The sequence below is a fragment of the Muntiacus reevesi genome, chromosome 13 (assembly GCF_963930625.1).
Source record: "Muntiacus reevesi chromosome 13, mMunRee1.1, whole genome shotgun sequence".
Taxonomy (NCBI): Eukaryota; Metazoa; Chordata; class Mammalia; order Artiodactyla; family Cervidae; genus Muntiacus; species Muntiacus reevesi.
This window is the reverse complement of record NC_089261.1, coordinates 65336528-65357197: the sequence shown is the minus strand read 5'-3', so window position 1 is coordinate 65357197 and position 20670 is coordinate 65336528. Positions and strand designations below refer to the sequence as shown.

Genomic DNA, 20670 nt, shown 5'->3' with positions numbered 1-20670 from the left:
ACACCATGTTAAAAAGCAGAGCCATTACTTTACCGATGAGGTCCATATAGTCAAAGCTACAGTTTTTCTAGTAGTCGTGTATGGATGTGAGAGCTGGACTATAAAGAAGGCTAAGCACCAAAGAACTGATGCTTTTGAACTAGAGAAGCACTGGAGAAGACTCTTGAGAGTCCCTTGAATTGCAAGGAGATCAAACCAGTCAATCCTAAAGGAAATCATTGGAAGGACTGAATATTCATTGGAAGGACTGATGCTGAAGCTCAAGCTCCAATACTTTGGCCACCTGATGCAAAGAACTGACTCATTGGAAAAGACCCTGATGCTTGGAAAGATTGAAGGCAGGAGGAGAAGGGGACGACAGAGGATGAGATGGTTGGATGGCATCACCGACTCGATGGACCTGAGTCTGAGCAAGCTCCAGGAGTCGGTGATGAACAGGGAGGTCTGGCATGCTGCAGTCCATGGGGTCACAGAGTCAGACACAACTGAGCAACTGAACTGAACTGAATGCAGTATTAAAATTAAAATACTTCATTAAACACCCAACTATTGCTACTTTAACTAGAGCTCTGTCAAGAAAACAATCCATTTTTACATCCACATGATTTCACTTTCTTTCACTTGTGTAAAAATGAAAAAATACCTAAAAAGGTTATTATAGGCAAGAGTATTTAAAAAGGAAGTATTTTTCTTTATATTAAAAAAGAAAAAAAAAATATACATGGGATGTATGCAGAAAAGAGCTAACATACTAGATCTAACTATTTACCCTTGAAAAGACCAGTTTACAAAAGATTAGCTCTCAGTTGGCATCTGAGAACTTATAATTTTGGAGTGATTCTCGCCATTCCCGGAATTGTAAGACTTGCTCACTATGCCTAAACTGTTTATACAAACAATGTGGTTTATGCTTTCCTTCTGGGAGTCTGGAATCTGGGCACATGCGAGGCAGAGGGTGCCTATGTGAACAATCTCCAATAAGGATCCTAGGCACTAATTTATCTTCTTTGGTTAGCAAGATTTCACATTTGTTGTCGCAGCTCTGCTAGGAGAATGAAGCATGTCCTGTGTGACTGGACCGGGAAAGGGCCCTTGCAAGGTGATGCTTCGTCTCCCTCGATCTTTACCTCAGGCATCCTTTGCCTTTGCCAACCGTGCTCAGTATATTTTGCTGTAATCATCGTCTGAATTATGACTATATACTGAGTCCTGTTAGTCCTCTTTGAAAATTACTTTATTGGAGGGTGCTCTTGGGAGACTGCCGACACAGAATATAGAGTGAGAAAAATAAAAGTTTCATTTTCTAATTGCTTTGAAATAAGAAATATGTATTTATACAAATCAATATTGACATAAGTTTTGTGGTTACCACTAAAATAATTTAAATCTGCATTCTTGATATAATTTTTGAGCTTTTATTTCAGTATTTTAAAACCAATTCTCAAGTAGCAATCAGTGAAATTATGCACATTGATCTGTTTATATAAAGACAACTATTAAAACAATTCCTAAATTGAAGAGAAAAAGGATTATGTTTATAATCAGTGTTTTATCATGAAATTAAAAGTTCTCAACTCTAATAAAGGTAGCATTTGGTGACCTTCTCCCATCTTCTACCCGGCTCATCTTTAAAAATAATGGGTTCCTTACCTTGAAATGCTCCTGCTTCAATAACCCCCTCTTTGGTACTGTCAAAGTCATGAGATGTGATCTGCGTTTCTGAGAGACCAAGTCCAGCTGGTAATGAACGCTTCAAATCCTTAGCAACATTGGAATAAAAAAGAAAATCCTGTAAAACATCTCATATCACATAGCAGTTCAGCATAATTATGTCCTTTTAATCACACGGTGAACTTGTTTCTCTCTACTGTGTAGTATTCCCTTATGCTGTCATGGCAGTCCAAGATGATGTACATCTGCAGCAAACTAAGCAAGGATTGCTATTAAGAGATACAGTGTAAACAAATATAAAACAGTTTCATTAGTTTAGACTGAAGCATCAGACAGATATTAAAATTCAATTAGAATTCAATTTCAAATTTCCAATCTTCTGATACATAAGGAAAATCATTTTAAGGTCAGAATTAAGATGACTAAAAAGTCATGTCTAATATTAAAAAGCTCACTGATGTCTTAACACCATCTTGATGAGCCTTGGGTGATGTTTAACATAAACAAATCATTCACTTGCAATATTAAGTTTCCCTTTGATTTGCAGGTTAGCTAGGTAAACAGGGCTTCAATCAGTATGAGGGAAAGAAAATTTCTTGTGATTTAGATTTATTTTAAACTACTGATATTTGCCAACCTAACTGCAATTTAGCTTGTAACTGTAATAAATACAGTATTTGACATTCAATCTTACTTCAATCTTAATTCAAGTAAAAGAAAAGAGAGAAAGCATGAAACATAGATTTCCAACTAAAAGTTCTTTCTTGCCTCTGGCTTGGATATGAGAAATTACCCAATTTTCATAATCAGTCTATGACTGGACCCTATTGGCTCTTCATAACAATAAGTTAGTGATATGCTAGAAGATGTCTTTGAAATTCTTCCTTAAGGCCCTATTCTACTACATATGATGTACAGCTATAATCTGAAACTCCACCAACCTTCACAGAGGAACTTCTTTTCTGATCATCCAGTTTTATTTTTCTCATAGTGATTATCACTAATATATTCAATAAATATTTGTTGGACAAATAAATGAATTTGTTAAATAAACTAAGGGACTTATGACAACATCATACAGATTAAGAAGTTGTGGGCTTCTCTGGAGGCTCAACGTAAGGAATCCACCTGCCAACACAGAAGACACAGGTCTGATCGCTGATTTGGGAAGATCCCACATGCTGCAGAGCAACTAAGCCCACGTGCCACAGCTTCTGGGCCTGTGCGCTGAGCCTGGGAGCCACAGCCGCCGAGGGCAGTGTGCTGGGCCTGGGAGCCACAGCCGCCGAGGGCTGTGCGCTGGGCCTGGGAGCCACAGCCGCCGAGGGCAGTGCGCTGGGCCTGGGAGCCACAGCCGCCGAGGGCTGTGCCCTGGGCCTGGGAGCCACAGCCGCCGAGGCCTGTGCCCTGGGCCTGGGAGCCACAGCCGCCGAGGGCTGTGCGCTGAGCCTGGGAGCCACAGCCGCCGAGGGCTGTGCGCTGGGCCTGGGAGCCACAGCCACCGAGGGCTGTGTCCTGGGCCTGGGAGCCACAGCCGCCGAGGCCTGTGCGCTGAGCCTGGGAGCCACAGCCGCCGAGGCCTGTGCCGCACAACAGGAGAAGCCACACAATGAGAAGTCCACACACACGACTAGACAATAGCCTGAGCAGCAGCGAAGACCCAGCACATCCCAAATAAACAGAGTTGCTACACCAATAAGCTCACTTTAAAATGTACTGAGCATCTGCTTAATCTTACTGTGTTCGACTTGCTGCGCAAAGAAAAGGATACCATAAGGGAGAGGCAAGATATACAAACATTAATATAAAAGTTGAACTTGGTGCCAAAATAAAGACAGTATCAGAGGAATTCGGAATAGGGGTAAGCCAGGAGAACCGAATAAGAGAAGAGGAAGTACTTCTTGAACTCTGAAAGACAGAGGATTTATTTATTCACTGAATCAACATCTAATGAGCACCATGCTCACGACAGCCACTGCTCTAGACACTACACATGGAGCACTGCAGGAATCAGACGACCTCTGTCCATCAGACTCATCTGAGGTGTGACGGAAGGAGGAGACTGACAGCAAATAAATGTATCTCAGGTACAGTATCTCAGTACTGTAAAAATACAGGTGACCCTTGAAAAACACAGGTTTGAACTGTGTCCCTTATATCATATTTTTTCCAATAAATATGCTTGTACTGCAGTACTACAAGATCCAAGGTGGTTGACTCCTCAGAGGCTGAACTGTGGATACAGAGAATCAAAGGAAAGTTATACAAAAATTTGACTGTAGGTAGGGTGGACACCCAACCCATTGTTCAAGCATAAACTGTAATAAGTAGTAAGTTTAATTTTTTAAGGCAGGGTAAGAGGGATACAGAGTGACAAGCAAAGGGCGCTTATTTTAGATGGGATATTCAGGGCAGGTCTATCTGAAGAGGTAAAATGTGTGCAGAATTCTGAACAAAATGAGGGATTGAGCCATGTGGTTCATGTGGGGAAAGAGCAGTGATTTAAAAGGTCATAATGATGCTCTATTTGACTGACTGATAGACACATAGTATCCACTGTACTATGAATTCACTTCACTGTTACAAAGTTTACCCTTTTAAAGTATGTAATTCTGTGGTTTTGTGTATTTACAGGCTGTGCAGACGTCATCATCATCTAATCATCTTCATCACCCCAGAAAGAAACTGTACCCATTAGAGGCCACTTTCCGTCTCTAGCTTTCTCCAGCTCCTCACCAACACTCACCCACTTTCCGTGAATTGCTTACTCTGGTTGCTACTGTCGCTCAGTCATGTCCGACTCTTTGAGACCCCATGGACTGCACACACCAGGTTTCCCTGTCCATCACCAACTCCCGGAGCTTATTCAAACTCACGAGCATCAGGGTCTTTTCCAATGAGTCAGCTCTTCGCATCAGGTGGCCAAAGTATCGGAGCTGCAGCATCAGTTCTTCCAATGAATATTCAGGGTAGATTTCTTTAGGAACGAATAGTTTGATATTCTTGCTGTCCAAGGAACTCTCAAGAGTCTTCTCCAGCACTACAATTTGAAAGCATCAATTCTTCAATGCTCAGCCTTCTTTACAGTCCAGCTCTCACATCCATACATCACTACTGGAAAAACCATAGCTTTGACCATACGAACCTTTGTGGGCAACGTGATGTCTCTGCTTTTTAATAGGCTGTCTAGGGTTGTTATATTTTTTCTTCCAAGGAGCAAGCATCTTTTAATTTCATGGCTGCTGTCAACATCTGCAGTGATTTTGGAGCCCAAGAAAATAAAGTCTGTCAATATTTCCACTGTTTCCCCATCTATGTGCCATGAAGTGATGGGACTGGATGCCATGATCTTCATTTTTTGAATGCTGAGTTTCAAGCCAGTTTTGGACATTATTCTATGTTCCTGGCTAGGTCAGATAGTAACTCTATGTTTAACTTTTCAAGGAACTGTCAGAACTGTCTTCTGAAAGGGTTGTACCATTTCACATTCCCAAAAGCAATGTATGAAGGTTCTGATTTCTCCACATTTTCATCAATACTTGTTATCATCTGTCTTTTTGATTATAGTCAACAAGGCAGGTGTGAAGTAGTATCTTACTGAAGTGATGATTTACATTTCCCTGATGACTAATGATGTTGAGCATCTTTACATGTGCTTATTTGCATTTGAATATCTCCCCTGGAGAAATGTCTAGTCAAATATATTGCCCTGTTTTTAATTGGGGCATCTATCATTTCATTGATACAGATAAAGATCACTTATCAGTCATATGACTTCTATTTTCCCCCCACTTTCTTGGCTGTTCACCTTCTTCATGGTGGTCTTTGAAGCACAAAAGTTTTAAATTTTGATAAAGTCTGATTTACCTTTTCATTCTTTTGTTGCTTATGATTTTGGCATCATATTTAAGAAACTAAAGAGCCTAATCCAGGGTTATAAAGATTCACCACTAAATTTTTCTTCTAAGAGTTTTACAGTTTTAGCTCTTACATTTCAGTCATAGATCCACTTTCAGTTAATTTCTAACGATGGTGAGGACTATGGTGTGAGGTCTACATTCAACTTCATTTTTCGCATGAGGATATTCAGTTGTCCCAGAACCATCTGTGGAAGACTATTCTCTTCACAGGTTTCCCAGGGGCCACTAGTGGTAAGGAACCCACCTGCTAATTCAGGAGATGTAAGAGATGCAGGTTCAACCCCTGGGTCAGGAAGATGCCCTGGAGGAGGGCATGGCAACCCACTCTACTGCTCTTGCCTGGAGAATCTCATGGACAGAGGAGCCTGAAGAACTACAGTCCATAGGGTCACAAAGAGTCAGACACAACTGAAGCGACTTAGCATACAGGCATTCTTTCCACATTGAAAACTGTCTTGGCACCCTTGCTGAAACTCAACTGACCGTAAATGTAGGGCCTATTTCTCTACTCTCAATTCTGTTCCACTGATCTGGATGTCATCCATAAGTCAATACCATATTGTTCCGATTACTGTAGCTTTGTGGTAATAAGTTTTGAAATCAGAAGTAATGAGTCCTACAACTCTGTTCTTTTTCAATTCTCTGGGCATTCTGCATCCTTTGTGTTTACATCTGATCACTTTGTCAATTTCTACAAAAAAAAAAAAAAGCCAGTTGCAATTCTGACAGAGATTGTGCTGAATCTGATCAATTTGGGGAGATTCCCATCTGATCCATGAACGTGAGATCTCCTTCCATTTATTTAGACCTTTTTAAACTACCTTCCACGATGTTCTATAGTTTTTAAGAAGATCCCACAGGCCACAGGGCATCTTGGCCCACTTGCCCGAGAGCCCACACTTCTCCAGAGCTCGAGAAGAGGCTACCACCATGACAAGCCCCATTTGCTGCAACTGGAGAGAGTCGTCGCCCCACCTGTCGCAGCCAGAGAAAGCCTATGCCCGAGAACCAAGACCCAGTAGCAGTCACAAAGATAAAAAACAAAATTTTAAAAAAGATAAGATAAAATGGGCAAGATACCCAGTACATGTTTTGGGGCACTCAGTTAAAGTTAGCCATCACACTCCTCTATTAAAATCATCTTTACAACTAATCAGTGCTATCACTAATAATCACAATAGCAAACATTTCTTGAGAACTTACTATGTGCCAGGGATTGTTCTAAGCACTTTACATACAGTCAGTCCTCACTCCACATGACAGGGCAAGACCAAGATTGTAAAAATAAACAAGCAGGTCGAAACCATGCAAAGTGGTTAACGGGAAAAACTGATCATTTCATGAACTTCAAAAACTCATCTCAAAACTTTAAAAATTCTTCCCTTGCTTATGCTTCTAAGTGAGCTTTCAGTAAGTTCCTCTGGTTCACGTCTAGAGCTCCTCAAACAGTGCGGCAGCGCCAAGAGACCTACAGGTCAGCTGTTTCCTCTACAACTCGGTTAGGTCTGATGTGAATTTCACTCCTTCCACTGTTACCCTTTTCTACTTCTTTGCTGCACTTCTATCTTCGTTCACCCATCCCCTTTTGCTTATCCACTTCTGTAGAATATCACATGGGTTTATGAGCAAAATACACGGTGATAACACAGCCACATGATCTGCTATCCGTGTATGAAATGAACAGCAAATACAGTGACCATCACCAAAAGACTTTGAAAGTGACATGATTACACAATCATCATGATATGCGTTGGTATTCACAGGGCCATTTATATGCTAAGTCTGTACTTTATACAGTTATACTCAATACAATGTGGTGACAGCAATCTGAGCTGTGGTGCTGGGGACAGGCAACCACAGCAACCAAAATTAATGCATTTGGAACTATAAAAGGAGGAACTGCCTGAAATAACCTCATTTAGTAGTATTATCACTACTATTTTGCAAATGGGAAAAAGGCCACACAGAAATAGGACTAAGCATCAAAAACCAACATTAATTAATATATCATAAATGTAAATAGCTACAGTTTATTAGAAACCCGGAATTTATTTTACCTAGTATGTTTTCTTTAAACAATTTAGTTAAGAAATATCTATTAAAAATCATTATTTCAGAATCTGTTCAAGTTTAAACATACTAATGCAAATACATTCTCCACTTGTAATTTCCTACCGGTACAAAATAGACAACAACTGCCATTTTATTTCACTTATATTCTAGTGTCACTTAAAATCTCTTGTCATAGGACATCTTTTTCATCAGTGTAGTGTTTTGGGGCACAGAAGTCAATGGCAACCCACTCCAGTACTCTTGCCTGGAAAATCCCATGGACAGAGGAGCCTGGTGGGCTGCAGTCCATGGGGTCTCTAAGAGTCAGAAATGACTGAGCGACTTCACTTTCACTTTTCACTTTCATGCATTGGAGAAGGAAATGGCAACCCACTCCAGTGTTCTTGACTTGAGAATCCTATGGACAGGGGAGCCTGGCGGGCTGCCGTCTATGGGGTCGCACAGAGTCAGACACGACTGAAGCGACTTAGCAGCAGCAGCAGTGTTTTGGGGCGGGGGGCACTTCAAATTAAAAACACTCTTTACCTTCACTTTTACTTACTTCCTATTTTAAAAGCAAATCTCTGAGTCTGTTCATTTTGCTGAATAAATCATCTTTACCTTCCCAGTTTATTTTTTAATACACTAACGTACTAAATTAATGGTTTCTAGTTTTAAATATTAGTGATCCTTTTATTTGTATTTACATTAAAACCACGTAGTAAAAACCAGATAATCATCACTTACAAAATAAATAATGTCAAAGCACCAAGATACTTCTTAAACTTTGTGAGTCTGGTTATTAAGGTCAATTATTTATAGAGTGGTTTCCCTAGATATTGCTTTGCTCCAAGTCTTGACAGCTTTTCAGCTCTCAGTAAGTAAAAAAGTACTGAAGACATCTCTCAAAATATGACAGATAAAAAACCGTAAACAACACACAAAGGGGAAAAGAGGTTCAAGAGAGTTGTGTTCACTGTATTCTTAGAACTTAACTGAAAGAACTCGACTCATTTGAATCATCTGTCCTGTCACAAAACAGTGTGTAAATTTCCAAAAAAGAGATACAGTAATAGTAGTTGGGAAGAGAGGAGATAGTGACAGGTTCAATAGTAAATTTGATGTATACCTCTCACCACCTAACCTTTCAAGAAGTGCAGGGATGCTTCCATCTTGTCATGTGTGGTTTCTGGAAGAAACAACTTCTAGCTGTCTGAGGATAGTACGTTTCACTCAAACCTCTCCCAATGGTGCCCCGAGGGTCCTTTACTCAACAAACAGAAAGTTCTTCCAGAAAGCAAGCCGCCTGTCCTTTATGTAAAACAGCTGTAAAATCTGAACAGCACCAAAGCTCCTTTGCTTAAATTGTTACTAACAGACGGAACCTAACCAGAAGTGGTACGAATAGGTCCACTCAGATTATGGACAGAATTATCATTTTGATAGCTGTCTGACTGTTAAGTTGCTCCAACACAAAACGATCTGCTCTATGAGAGAGGAATGCATGACTTGTGAGAAAACACTCAGTACTTTACAAACTTGTTGAAGGCTCTCTGTAAAACACACATTCTCTAAGTAATGTAATTTAGCCCCATAGTTCACAAGAACTTTAAAATGTGTTTTTACATAACCCTTAAATTTTTAAAATGTCTCAGTGGTAAGGTTGTGACTACCTTAGTAACTTTTAAAATAGCTGCTACTGCATTTTCTTCTATAGTTTCCAGAATATATTCGGGAGACAATGAGCCTATTTGCAACCAACAATGTAAAATCCCTACTTTGCATTTTTATATTGCTCACATTCAACTCAAGGTTTAAGACTGCAAAGCTGTGCTTAACAACTGTACAATAAAACAGAATAAACCTGAAGTTAACTTTCTATTCAAGCTACTAGGATAATACTATAATACTGGAGTATTTAATAGTTTTTAAAAATAAATCTTCAATTAAAATATAATGCTTTTGTCAAAAAAAGTTTCACATATAGTTTCTTTTCAAAGGACATAATTTAATACTTGTAGCTACAGCTTCCATAAAGTTGTGACGGGGTGGCTCATTTGCATATTTTAACAGAGGAAAGAGTAAGTATGAGGTACTCGTGCCTGGAAAATCCCATGGACGGAAGAGCCTGGTGGGCTGCAGTCCATGGGGTCGCGACAAGTTAGACATGACTGAGCGACTTCACATTCACTTTTCACTTTTATGCACTGGAGAAGGAAATGGTAACCCACTCCAGTGTTCTTGCTTGGAGAATCCCAGGGACGGGGTCGCACAGAGTCAGACACGACTGAAATGACTTAGCAGTAGCAGTAAAAATGTAACTTTATAATTTAGCATAGTAATCTACTTTTGAACTAAAGTTAGTACAAAATTAACAATTAAAAAACCAAATGTTCAGCAAATTTGCTTTAAAATACACATCCTTAATAAGATGCACAACACTACAATGAACTAGACATTTATTAATGAGAATTCCCTTTTTACTTAGAGAGAGGAAGAAGAAGCTTAACAGGGAGGAACTTGCTAGGCATGCATTATAACCACCACCGATCAGTACGGATTCTCCAAGCAGTCTATGAACTACAGACTCTCTTCCCCCTAGTTTCCTCATGCTGCATTTTCCCAGTTTTCCTATCTGCTTCTTTAAAGATGGCTTGGGGTCCTTTACTGTTTATCTACCGAGAGCAAAGTCCAAAGTCTCACTTCCCTTCTTCCCGAGTTCCTAACTGAACGGTCTCCCTAGTCTCTACTCTCCTCAGCCTTGAAACTGATTCCCTGAACAGTAAGCAGAAACAACTTTCTAAAATGCAAATGCCACGAGGCCCTTCAAGTTTTTACATCATTTCAGGTAAAGTCAGAACCTCCACATGGTTCTGAGGTTTTACGGAACCTTATCCCTACTTACCTCCTCAGGTGCATTTCTCACACCTCTGCCCCCATATTCCCCACTCCAACAACGGTGAACTTTCAATTCTGTGGTCTCCTACTGTTTTCAGGTCTTCACAGTTGCCTCTGATGGGACTACTCTTTATCCTTCTTCGTCTGGTTAGTTCATCCTCTGGATCTGGCTTGGAGAGCAATTCCCTAACCGGTCATACCCTTCCTCTTACATCATGCTATACCAGGCTAAGAACATCGCCTCTCACACTGCATCAACATTATTTATCTGTATTCTCTCCTTCTCAAGACAACAAGCTCCCTAAGACCATCTATCTTACTCCTTTTTGGCATTAATAGCATTTAGCACATATGTAATACTAATACTTCATTTAATTTTCTCAATTTACACACCCTATCCCATTCTTCAAAATGGATAAAACCTTCCATAGCATTTATATAATTTCAAAAGAAACATCAAAAATTTTGTGTTACATATTCTATGAACTCTGGTAATTTAAAATCCCCTTTGGTTGTTTTAACAGTTAGCTACTTATAAGGAGTATCTGCCAGAAGCAAAGTTGTTGTTCAGCAGACTCCCACATTCCCAATTCGGCTGTAAACACAACATCCTTAACCTCCTCAAGGTGTCCTCTCTTCACAATTACACTGGGTCAAAGCGCATTATTCTCCAACATTCTGTTTATCAAGCGGGCAGAGGGAGGGTCAGCATTTTCTCAGCTCTCCACTGTAAACTACCAGTTCTCAAACGTTAGCCTGGGTGAGAGTCATCTGAGAAAACTACTAAAAATGCACTCTTCTTAGCTGCCTGCTGTAACTCCTGCTGAGCTGGAGTGTGGGGCCCAGGAGGAGCTCTGCCATGGGAACAGCCTTCGGCCCCTGTGTAGCTCACTTCCGCCCCTCAGCGCCCTGCGGATGGCCCAAACTACTGCACTCCATCACTTACCTTCTTTTCAGCCAGTCCCGGGCGCCAACACACCCAGGTTTGCTGTTCTGTCCACAACTCCTACTATTATCCTGGGTGTTCCCAACGTTTTGCATGCTATATTGGGCACACTTCCAGGGAATGATTCCATGTTCAGTCTGCAATTCCTTCCAAACCGATATATAAGGCATCTAAGCTGAGTTTTCATAGCTCATCAAAAACATTCTACTAATGGTACAGCATGTAGTATGTTGCTTTTTAAAAAAACATAAATCGTGAAATACTTGAAATAAAGTCTACTGCATGAGCCCATCTACCTACATTGAAGTAGAATGATGAACTGTAGTAATAACAGTCTGTAAAGATGTATAATATTTTTCCCCTCAGTATGCTTGTAGAAAGCCTAAGGTAGGTAGTTTGATTCAGATTTGGTGATTCGTGGTTAGACAAGGGGCCAAAAAAGTGTAATGGCAGATAAAAAAAATATACTCAACTAATACAATACACCCAAACCCACACTTAAGTGTCAGATACAATGCCTTTCATCTTTCACGCCCAGTTCTACTTAGGCAACTGGAACTCCCAGGGGCACGCACTTGTCATTGCTCAGGAAGCAACACTTTTGGAATTTTAAACCTAACAACTTATTTTACGACCACAGTCTTCTCCCATATCTGTTATTCCATGTGATCCAGACAGCCTATCTCCTGGCTTGCCTGCTTTCCCCATTTTATCAGCACACACACACATATATGCACACACAGTCTCAATCTCACTTCTCTCTCCCTCCCCACCTCCCTCTCAGTCCCTCAACAAACTTTTAACAAAAACTTAAAGCATCACCATCTTCTGACAGTTTACTGTCTATTCTCTTGGTCCCACCCCAACCCCTGCATGCAGACTATGGTCTTGATTCTAAGTAGTACTGAAGTTTGATAAGAATGAAATCATGCACCAATTTGCATCAAGAAAATTCCAAATTCATTCAAAAACTATTACTGTGGAAATATTTTTATGTAACTACATTCAAAACAATTTCTTCTAGATAGGGAAAGCTGTCCATGATAGCATTTGTTTATAAAGGCATAATCTAAAAATTATAATTAAGATACACAGGGCTTCAGCCTTTCATTAAAAATTATGTTTATTCACAATTTTCTATTTCCCAAACAGGAATACGAATCCAGATTTAATTTAATAGATGTATATATAATAAACACATTTTAAAATTTAATTTGTGGTAACAGTACTAAGAATATATTCTATACTTTAAAAAGTAAATATTAAAATGAACCTATATTTGCAAGGATCCTTGAAAAACATTTGCCTACCTTTAAAAGTGTCCAAGATATACATCTGGTAAAAACTGGCCTTAGGGAAAAGCCCTCATCAAATGTGACTGAGCTACTAAATTTTTCAAATAACGCAGAAACATTCATCACACACTATTCAAACTCCAAGGTAGGATGACTGAGGTAGAAAATATGTTAAATTTAAATCAAACTAAAATTCAATCTTTTATTGAAAAATTACTGTGATCCATAAGCTGTGCAGTGTGCATATACTATCTCTGTCCTCAATGTAATTGCAAGCTCTTGGGAAAAGCAGATACATAAATGGACAGTTACATTATTAAGGTGAGGGGGGGAAATATGTTCAAAACGGGCTCTTATAATTCCTATTCTTCTATTCTTTCTCAAGTCTTTAGGCTGCTAAAGTATATTATCCAAACTGGTAAGTACAGGGGAATGGAGAAGCAATTTAACAAAACAACAACAACAAAAAGAGTAAAAGAAAAATAACAATAAAAACTTCTGAAACAATAAAATTTCCAGCAGCAACAACAACAATGACAATGATGCATGCTGGAAAATTAAGGACACAGGATGTGTCCAGTCTAAAAGTATATTTCTTCCTGTTGTTCCAGGGAACTCTTGAAACTGTGTTTCTAGTTCTCATTCTAATATTTGTTCATTCATTCACCAAACATCTAATGAAAGCCCGATTATCAATTACATGTAGCACTGCTGCCAGGCCCTGGAGATAAGGTAATGAATGAACATTCCTGACGACACTGTACTTATACCCAATCACATAAGTTTTTGGTATAGCTAGTCAATATAGGCAATTCCATCATAACCTCAGGGCCCCTTTTCCTCAGCTGTAAACTAAAGTAGTGAGATCCAGGGATCTTCGAAGTACTTCTATTGAATTAACATTCTGTGATTTAACTCAAAACTTGTAGACCAGGAATATTAAAGACACAGGGAAACCAAAGATCCACAGACAGAATTCAAGTGATCCTAAACTACTTGAAATTGAACACAAGATTTGGCAGTTTGGTATATATGTACGTTTTTCTAGAGACAAGGTCCATAGGTGGAAAAAGGTAAATTAGGAATTTTAGTTTTGGGCCTCCCAGAGGAAAAGTTTTATTTTAGCTAAGGTAATTTTTCTAAATCTGCCAAATATAACTTAATTCACAAGAAGTTTCCATTTAACTCACAAGGAGCTAACATTTGCTTCTTTAAACTCATGGTACAAATTGCACATTTCTAACCTAATATTTTGACTAGTACTATAGGACTGATGCTGAAGCTGAAGCTCCAGTATTTTGGTCATCTGATACAAACAGCTGACTCACTGGAAAAGTCCCTAATGCTGGGAAAGATGGAAGGCAGAAGGAGAAGAGGGCATCAGAGGATGAGATGGCTGGATGGCATCACCGATGCAATGGACATGAACTTGGGCAAACTTTAGGAGATGGTGAGGGAGAGGGAGGCCTGGAGTGCTGCAGTCCATGGGGTCGCAAAGAGTCGGACACGGCTGGTTGACTGAACAACAATATAAAAGAATAAATTATAAATAACGTAGATTTAAGTAAAAGAATAATTTGTATTCTTTAGAGATTAAAGAATACTCTTAAAAAAATACCAATTGCTTTTTAATTTAGAAGCAAAAATAGTTTTGTTGTAAAGAACTGCAATAATACTAAGATTATTATCTTCTTCTCTCTTCACATAGCTGCTGCCCCTCTAAGACAAGTAACAAACCTTAAAGCATTAACAGATGTTAAGCTGCTACCAGGGAATTTCTAGGGCAAATTCTCCCATTGTATCCTCTATTTCAATGTGAATGTTGAGGTAAAGTCCACCAGGGCCTCTCATAGTAGGAGAATAAGAATAAGAAGGGAAATCAAATGAAAAAAGAAACAGTGGCAATTAGACACAGAAAGAACAGAAGCATTTACACTCTCACTGCCTGGGCCACAGTGTCACCAACTGGCCAGCCAAGTAATGACAACTCTTTGGCTTGGATGGTAAAGAATCTGCCTGCAATTCAGAAGACCCAGATTCGATCCCTGGGTCGGGAAGAGCCCATGGAGGAGGGAATGGCTACCCACTCCAGTATTCTTGCCTGGAGAATTCCATGGACAGAGGAGCCTGGCAGGCTACAGTCCATGAGTTCGTGGAGTCAGACATAACTGAGCAACTAACACATTCATATCATATATATATATATATATATATATATATATATATATATATATATATATATATATATATATATAACTTTTATAAGACTTTATACTTTTTAAAGTGTAATATGCATTAAATAAAAGCCATTATGATTTATTTCATTTTTTATCAATTGTTAAAATTGAAGGATAGTTTATTTACACTGTTGTGAGTTATATAATTTTAGACATCAAGTATGTATAAAAGATGTATATTAGTAAAACATGTTTTTAAAATTAGAAAACTCTAGTTATGAGGTAGTTTTTTATACAATCTCTTTACTAGTCTACATAATCCTAAACAATATTTAATATATTATACACACTTTCTCTATGAACTTTTATCTATTTGAAAACAGAAACATGAATTTGATGTTAAATATTGATACAATTTCCCTTTTATTGCTCAGGAAAATAAAGGAGTGTGCCAAAATGTTGGCAAATATATGCCTAACAGATCTTGAGTATAATTTATTTAAAAGAGTCAAAAGATGCTATTGAAGTATTGTTTTCACTCATAGTAAAAGGGATCATAGAGGTGCTTTTTATTTCAAAATATTAAATATGTAAGAAACTATCATGATATATTTTTTCTTTCATAAGAGCAGGTACAAAGAGAAACAAGCTTTATGATGTTGAACTTCTTTACAGAGGTAAAGTGGGGTGCACTGGTTGACTGAATTATTGCTTCCAAGGAGTCTTGCCTGCTGGTAAGTGAAGTGAAAGTGAACGTCGCTCAGCTGCATCCAACTCTTTGGGACCCCGTGGACTACATGGTCCATGGAATTCTCCAGGCCAGAATACCTGAGTTGGTAGCCTTTCCCTTCTCCAGGGGATTTCCCAACCCAGGGATCAAACCCAGGTCTCCCGCATTGCAGGTGGATTCTTTACCAGCTGAGTCACAGGGAAGCCTAAGAATAATGGAGTGGGTAGCCTATCCCTTCTCCAGTGGATCTTCCTGACCCAGGAATCGAACTGGGGTCTCCTGCACTGCAGGCGGATTCTTTACCAACTGAGCTATGAGGGATGAATTTTGCCTACGGGTAAAGTTCATATCTATTAAGAGGAGACTTCCAGGACATTTCCTTTTTTCCTTCTCTATCTCTCAACAGAAAGTGAAATAACATTATAGGGGAATCTCCAAAAAGAGACATTAAGTAAGAAGTTAACCTATAAAGCAGCAAGTTAACTGGCTTTGACTATGTAAGCAAAGAACTTACACAGATATATGTTAATTCACTTCACTCTAAAAAGAGTATAAAATTAAAATTTGAAAGGATTAAAGAAAACTTATCAGTGATACTCAAAGGCAAATTAAGGTACTTAACTAAAGACTCATGAATAGGTTTAAGGTACAAAGTAACCCTGAAGAAGAAAGAAGCTAGAGGAGTTACCAGGTACAAGGCTGACGCTACTATTTATTTCAGACTCAAGTACTCTAGTAAGCGGGTAAGACAGTGTGGTATCACTGCAAGGACACACAAAAAGACCAAGAAGTAACACAGCTAGCCAAGTAATACAGCTACACATATATGACCACCTGATTAACAGCAAAGGCCCCTGTGTGGAGAAAGAATTTTTTTTCAATAAACGATGCATCTCACATGATATGCACATGGGAAAAAATGAGCCTTGACTTGTACATCATGCCACACACACAGTTCAGGAGAGATCAGAGACCCGTGTGTGAGAAGTAAGACAGAAAAACTTCTAGAAGACGGAGTATCTTCATGATATGGGGACAGACAAAGATACAAGGGTCACAAAAATCACTCAAGAGACGGAAACACTAATAAATTGGACTTCATTAAAGTTAGCCTTTGGTCGTCTAAAGATACCATTAATATAGTACAAAAGCTAGTTACAGACTGGAGGTAAACATCTGCAATACACACATCCATACAAATGACTTATGCCCAGAACATATAAAGAACTGCTACAAATGAACTAGAAAAAGGCATAACTTAACAGAAAACGAGCAAAGGACTTGAAAAGGTACTTAATAAAAGATAATATTCAAATGGTCAGTAAGAATCTGAAAATATGCTCGACGTCATTAGTCATCAAGGAGATGCATGTTAAAACTATGAGATAACTACTATGATTTCATCAGAATGGCAAAAACTTAAAAGTATGACAATACCAAAAACTGGTAATGATTTGGAACAACTAGAACATTTATTCACCACTGGCAGGACTGTCAACTAATTTGATCATTTGGCAAACTAGTTGACAAAATCTACCAAAGCCAAATGTCATGTACACGTGACCTATAATTCCACTCCAGGGTAAATACCCAACAGAAACAGGTGATCATGTACACCGAAAGACCTATACAAGAATGGCCACATCAGCTTTATTCGTAATAGGGGCAGACTGGAGACAACCTGGGCATCTCCTATGGCTGATTCACGCTGATGTTTGACAGAACAAACAACAGATTGTAAAGCAATTATCCTTCAATTAAAAAATAAATACATTAAAAAAACAAACAAAAAAACCCACCAGAAACAAAAATAAATAAAAGAAAAAGAAAATAATAAATTTAAAAAACAAACAAACCGAATGGATAAACAAATTATGGCCTATTAACACACACTGTGGAGTATAACACAATGGAAAACCGTATTACAAAGAAAGAATTGGTGGCGGTTTAGTCGTTGTTGTGTCCCACTCTTGCAAACCATGGACTATAGCCCGCCAGACTCCTCTGTCCATGGGATTTTCCAGGCAACGATACTGGAGTGGTTTGCCATTTCCTCCTCCAGGGGAAAAGAATTAAATATTGCCAAAGCAACAACAACAATATTACAGAAATAATAATGCTGGGTGAAAGTCAGTCAGAAAAGAGTACACTTAGAATAATCCATTTACATGCATTTCAGGAGGAGTCAAAAGCAATCACTGATGACAGAATGAAGACAGCAGGAATTACTCTAGAAGGGAGGAGATGTATCGCCTAGAAGAGGGTAAGGGGGCTGGGAAAGACCTGGAGATGGTCTACATCTTGATGTGGGTGGTGGTTCCGCTGAGCTGTACACTCAACATCTGTGCTTTTTACTATGTAAAAGCTATAGCTCAAAAAACAAACAAACAAACAAACAAAAAAACAAAACAAAACACCCCAAGCTAACGATGGCAGGCAAATCTTCAAAACAACGCAGCATTCTGTATGTCCTGCATTCTTCTTAGATAAACAGTTTCATTAGACTGTCTATAAGACTATCAACTCTCTGGTGGCAGGTATTTCTGTCATTTTATTGTGAACCAGGCAGTCATCCCTAGTGCCTGGTATACAACATACACTGAATATCTGCAGGATAACTTAACAAAAAGGAGCTGTTACCAAAAATAAGACAAAGCAATCATTAACTAAAATCCTGGTATAATGAGTTATTTAATTTAATAGAATTTTATAAAGCTATTGGTAGAGTGTCTAATGATGGTAACTTGAGTTTCCTTAATATGTAAGTATATCTCGGTGCTTTCAAATACCAGAAAGACTAAAGTCTGATGTGAAAATTTCCTCTGAGTGCTCAGAATTTCCACCTGCCAAGGCAGGATACACAAAAGATGACGGTTTGATCGCTGGGTCGGGACGATCCCCTGGAGGAGGAAATGGCCATTCTGGTGTTCTTGCCTAGGAAATACTATGGACAGAGAAGCCTGGCAACCATGGGGTTGCAGACAGTTGGACACCACTGAGTGACTGAGCACACGCAGCTATTTACAACGCTGTGTGAGTTTCAGGTGTTTCAGGTATACACATTCTGTCAGCACTCGGTACTGGCCCACGGGTCCTTACAAACCAAATTAAAACACTTGCAATTAAAATAAAAACATCCCAAGCTTGAAGACACATCTGCTTCTTCTAAATGACTTGAGGCAAAAATAAGTGAATAGAGTGGAATTTCCCAAAAGTCCATTAAAACGATCCATCTGAAACCAGAGGCAAGTTTCTCCCCATCCCTGACATTCGGCAAATGTCTGGGTACATTTGTGCTTGTCAACTACTGGAGGGGCTGTTGGCATCTACTAGGAAGAGCTCAGGGGTGCTGCTAACCACCCTACACGCACAGGCCAACCCTCCACAAAGGAATTTTTCTGGCCCCAAATGTCAATAATACTGGGAACGAGAAATTGTGATCTAAAATATCACCTTCTGGGGACTTCCCTGGTGGTCCAGTGGTTAAGAATCTGCCTTTCAATGCAGGAGACATGAGTTCAATTCTTGGTCGGGGAACTAAGATCCATCATGCTGTGGGGCAAATAAGACCGTGCACCCCAACTAAAGAGCCTGTGGGCTGCAACCACAGAGCCCACACACAACCACAGAGCCCACGCACAACCACAGAGCCCCGTGCCATGACCACAGGGCCCACACACGACCACAGGGCCCACACAGGACCACAGGGCCCACACACGATCACAGAGCCCCGTACCATGACCACAAAGCCCATGCACAACCACAGGGCCCACGCAAGACCACAGGGCCCACACACGACCACATAGCCCCGTACCATGACCACAGGGCCCACACACAACCACAGAGCCCTGACCATGATGATAGGGCCCACACATGACCACAGAGTCCACGCACGACCACAGGGCCCACGCACGACCACAGGGCACAAGCAGCACGACCACAGGGCCCACGCACGACCACAGGGCACAAGCAGCACGACCACAGGGCCCACGCACGACCACAGGGCCCACGCACGACCACAGGGCACAAGCAGCACAACCACAGGGCCCACGCACGACCACAGGGCACAAGCAGCACGACCACAGGGCCCACGCACGACCACAGGGCCCACGCACGACCACAGGGCACAAGCAGCACGACCACAGGGCCCACGCACCACCACAGAGCCCTGACCATGATGATAGGGCCCACACATGACCACAGAGTCCACGCACGACCACAGGGCCCACGCACGACCACAGGGCACAAGCAGCACGACCACAGGGCCCATGCACGACCACAGGGCCCAAGCAGCACGACCACAGGGCCCACGCACGACCACAGGGCCCACGCAGCACGACCACAGGGCCCACACACCACCACAGAGCCCTGACCATGATGATAGGGCCCACACACGACCACAGAGTCCACGCACGACCACAGGGCCCACGCACAACCACATAGACCTGTACCAGGACCACAAAGCCCACACATGACCACATAGCCCCGTACCATGACCACAGAGCCCACATACAACCACAGGGCCCACGCACGAACACAGGGCCCACGCATGACCACAGGGCCCACGCACGACCACAGAACCCACGCACCACCACAGGGCCCACGCACCACCACAGGGCCCACGCACGACCACACAGCCCCGTACCATGACCACAGAGCCCACACACAACCACAGAGTCCCGTGCCATGACGACAGACCCACACACGACCACAGGGCCCAGTACCATGACGACAGACCCACACACGACCAGAGGGCCCACACACGACCACAGGGCCCACACACGACCACATAGCCCCGTACCATGACCACAGAGCCCACACACAACCACAGAGTCCCGTGCCATGACCACAGAGCCCATGCACAACCACAGGGCCCACACACGACCACAGGGCCCACACACGACCACATAGCCCCGTACCATGACCACAGGGCCCACACACAACCAGACAGAAGCCCATGTGCTGTAGTGCAGACCCAATG

General features: G+C 40.8%; 1 protein-coding gene across 7 annotated transcripts in view; it reads right to left on the bottom strand.

The window, feature by feature from the left end:
- The window catches only part of ARFIP1 (ADP ribosylation factor interacting protein 1), a 138410-nt gene that overhangs the window by 59755 nt on the left and 57985 nt on the right, over positions 1 to 20670 (bottom strand). For all 7 annotated transcript variants that reach the window (XM_065904331.1, XM_065904328.1, XM_065904335.1 and 4 more), the window contains one exon: positions 1651 to 1759. In XM_065904331.1, coding sequence (XP_065760403.1) covers positions 1651 to 1759 — 109 coding nt within the window. The remainder of the gene's footprint in view (positions 1 to 1650; positions 1760 to 20670) is intronic.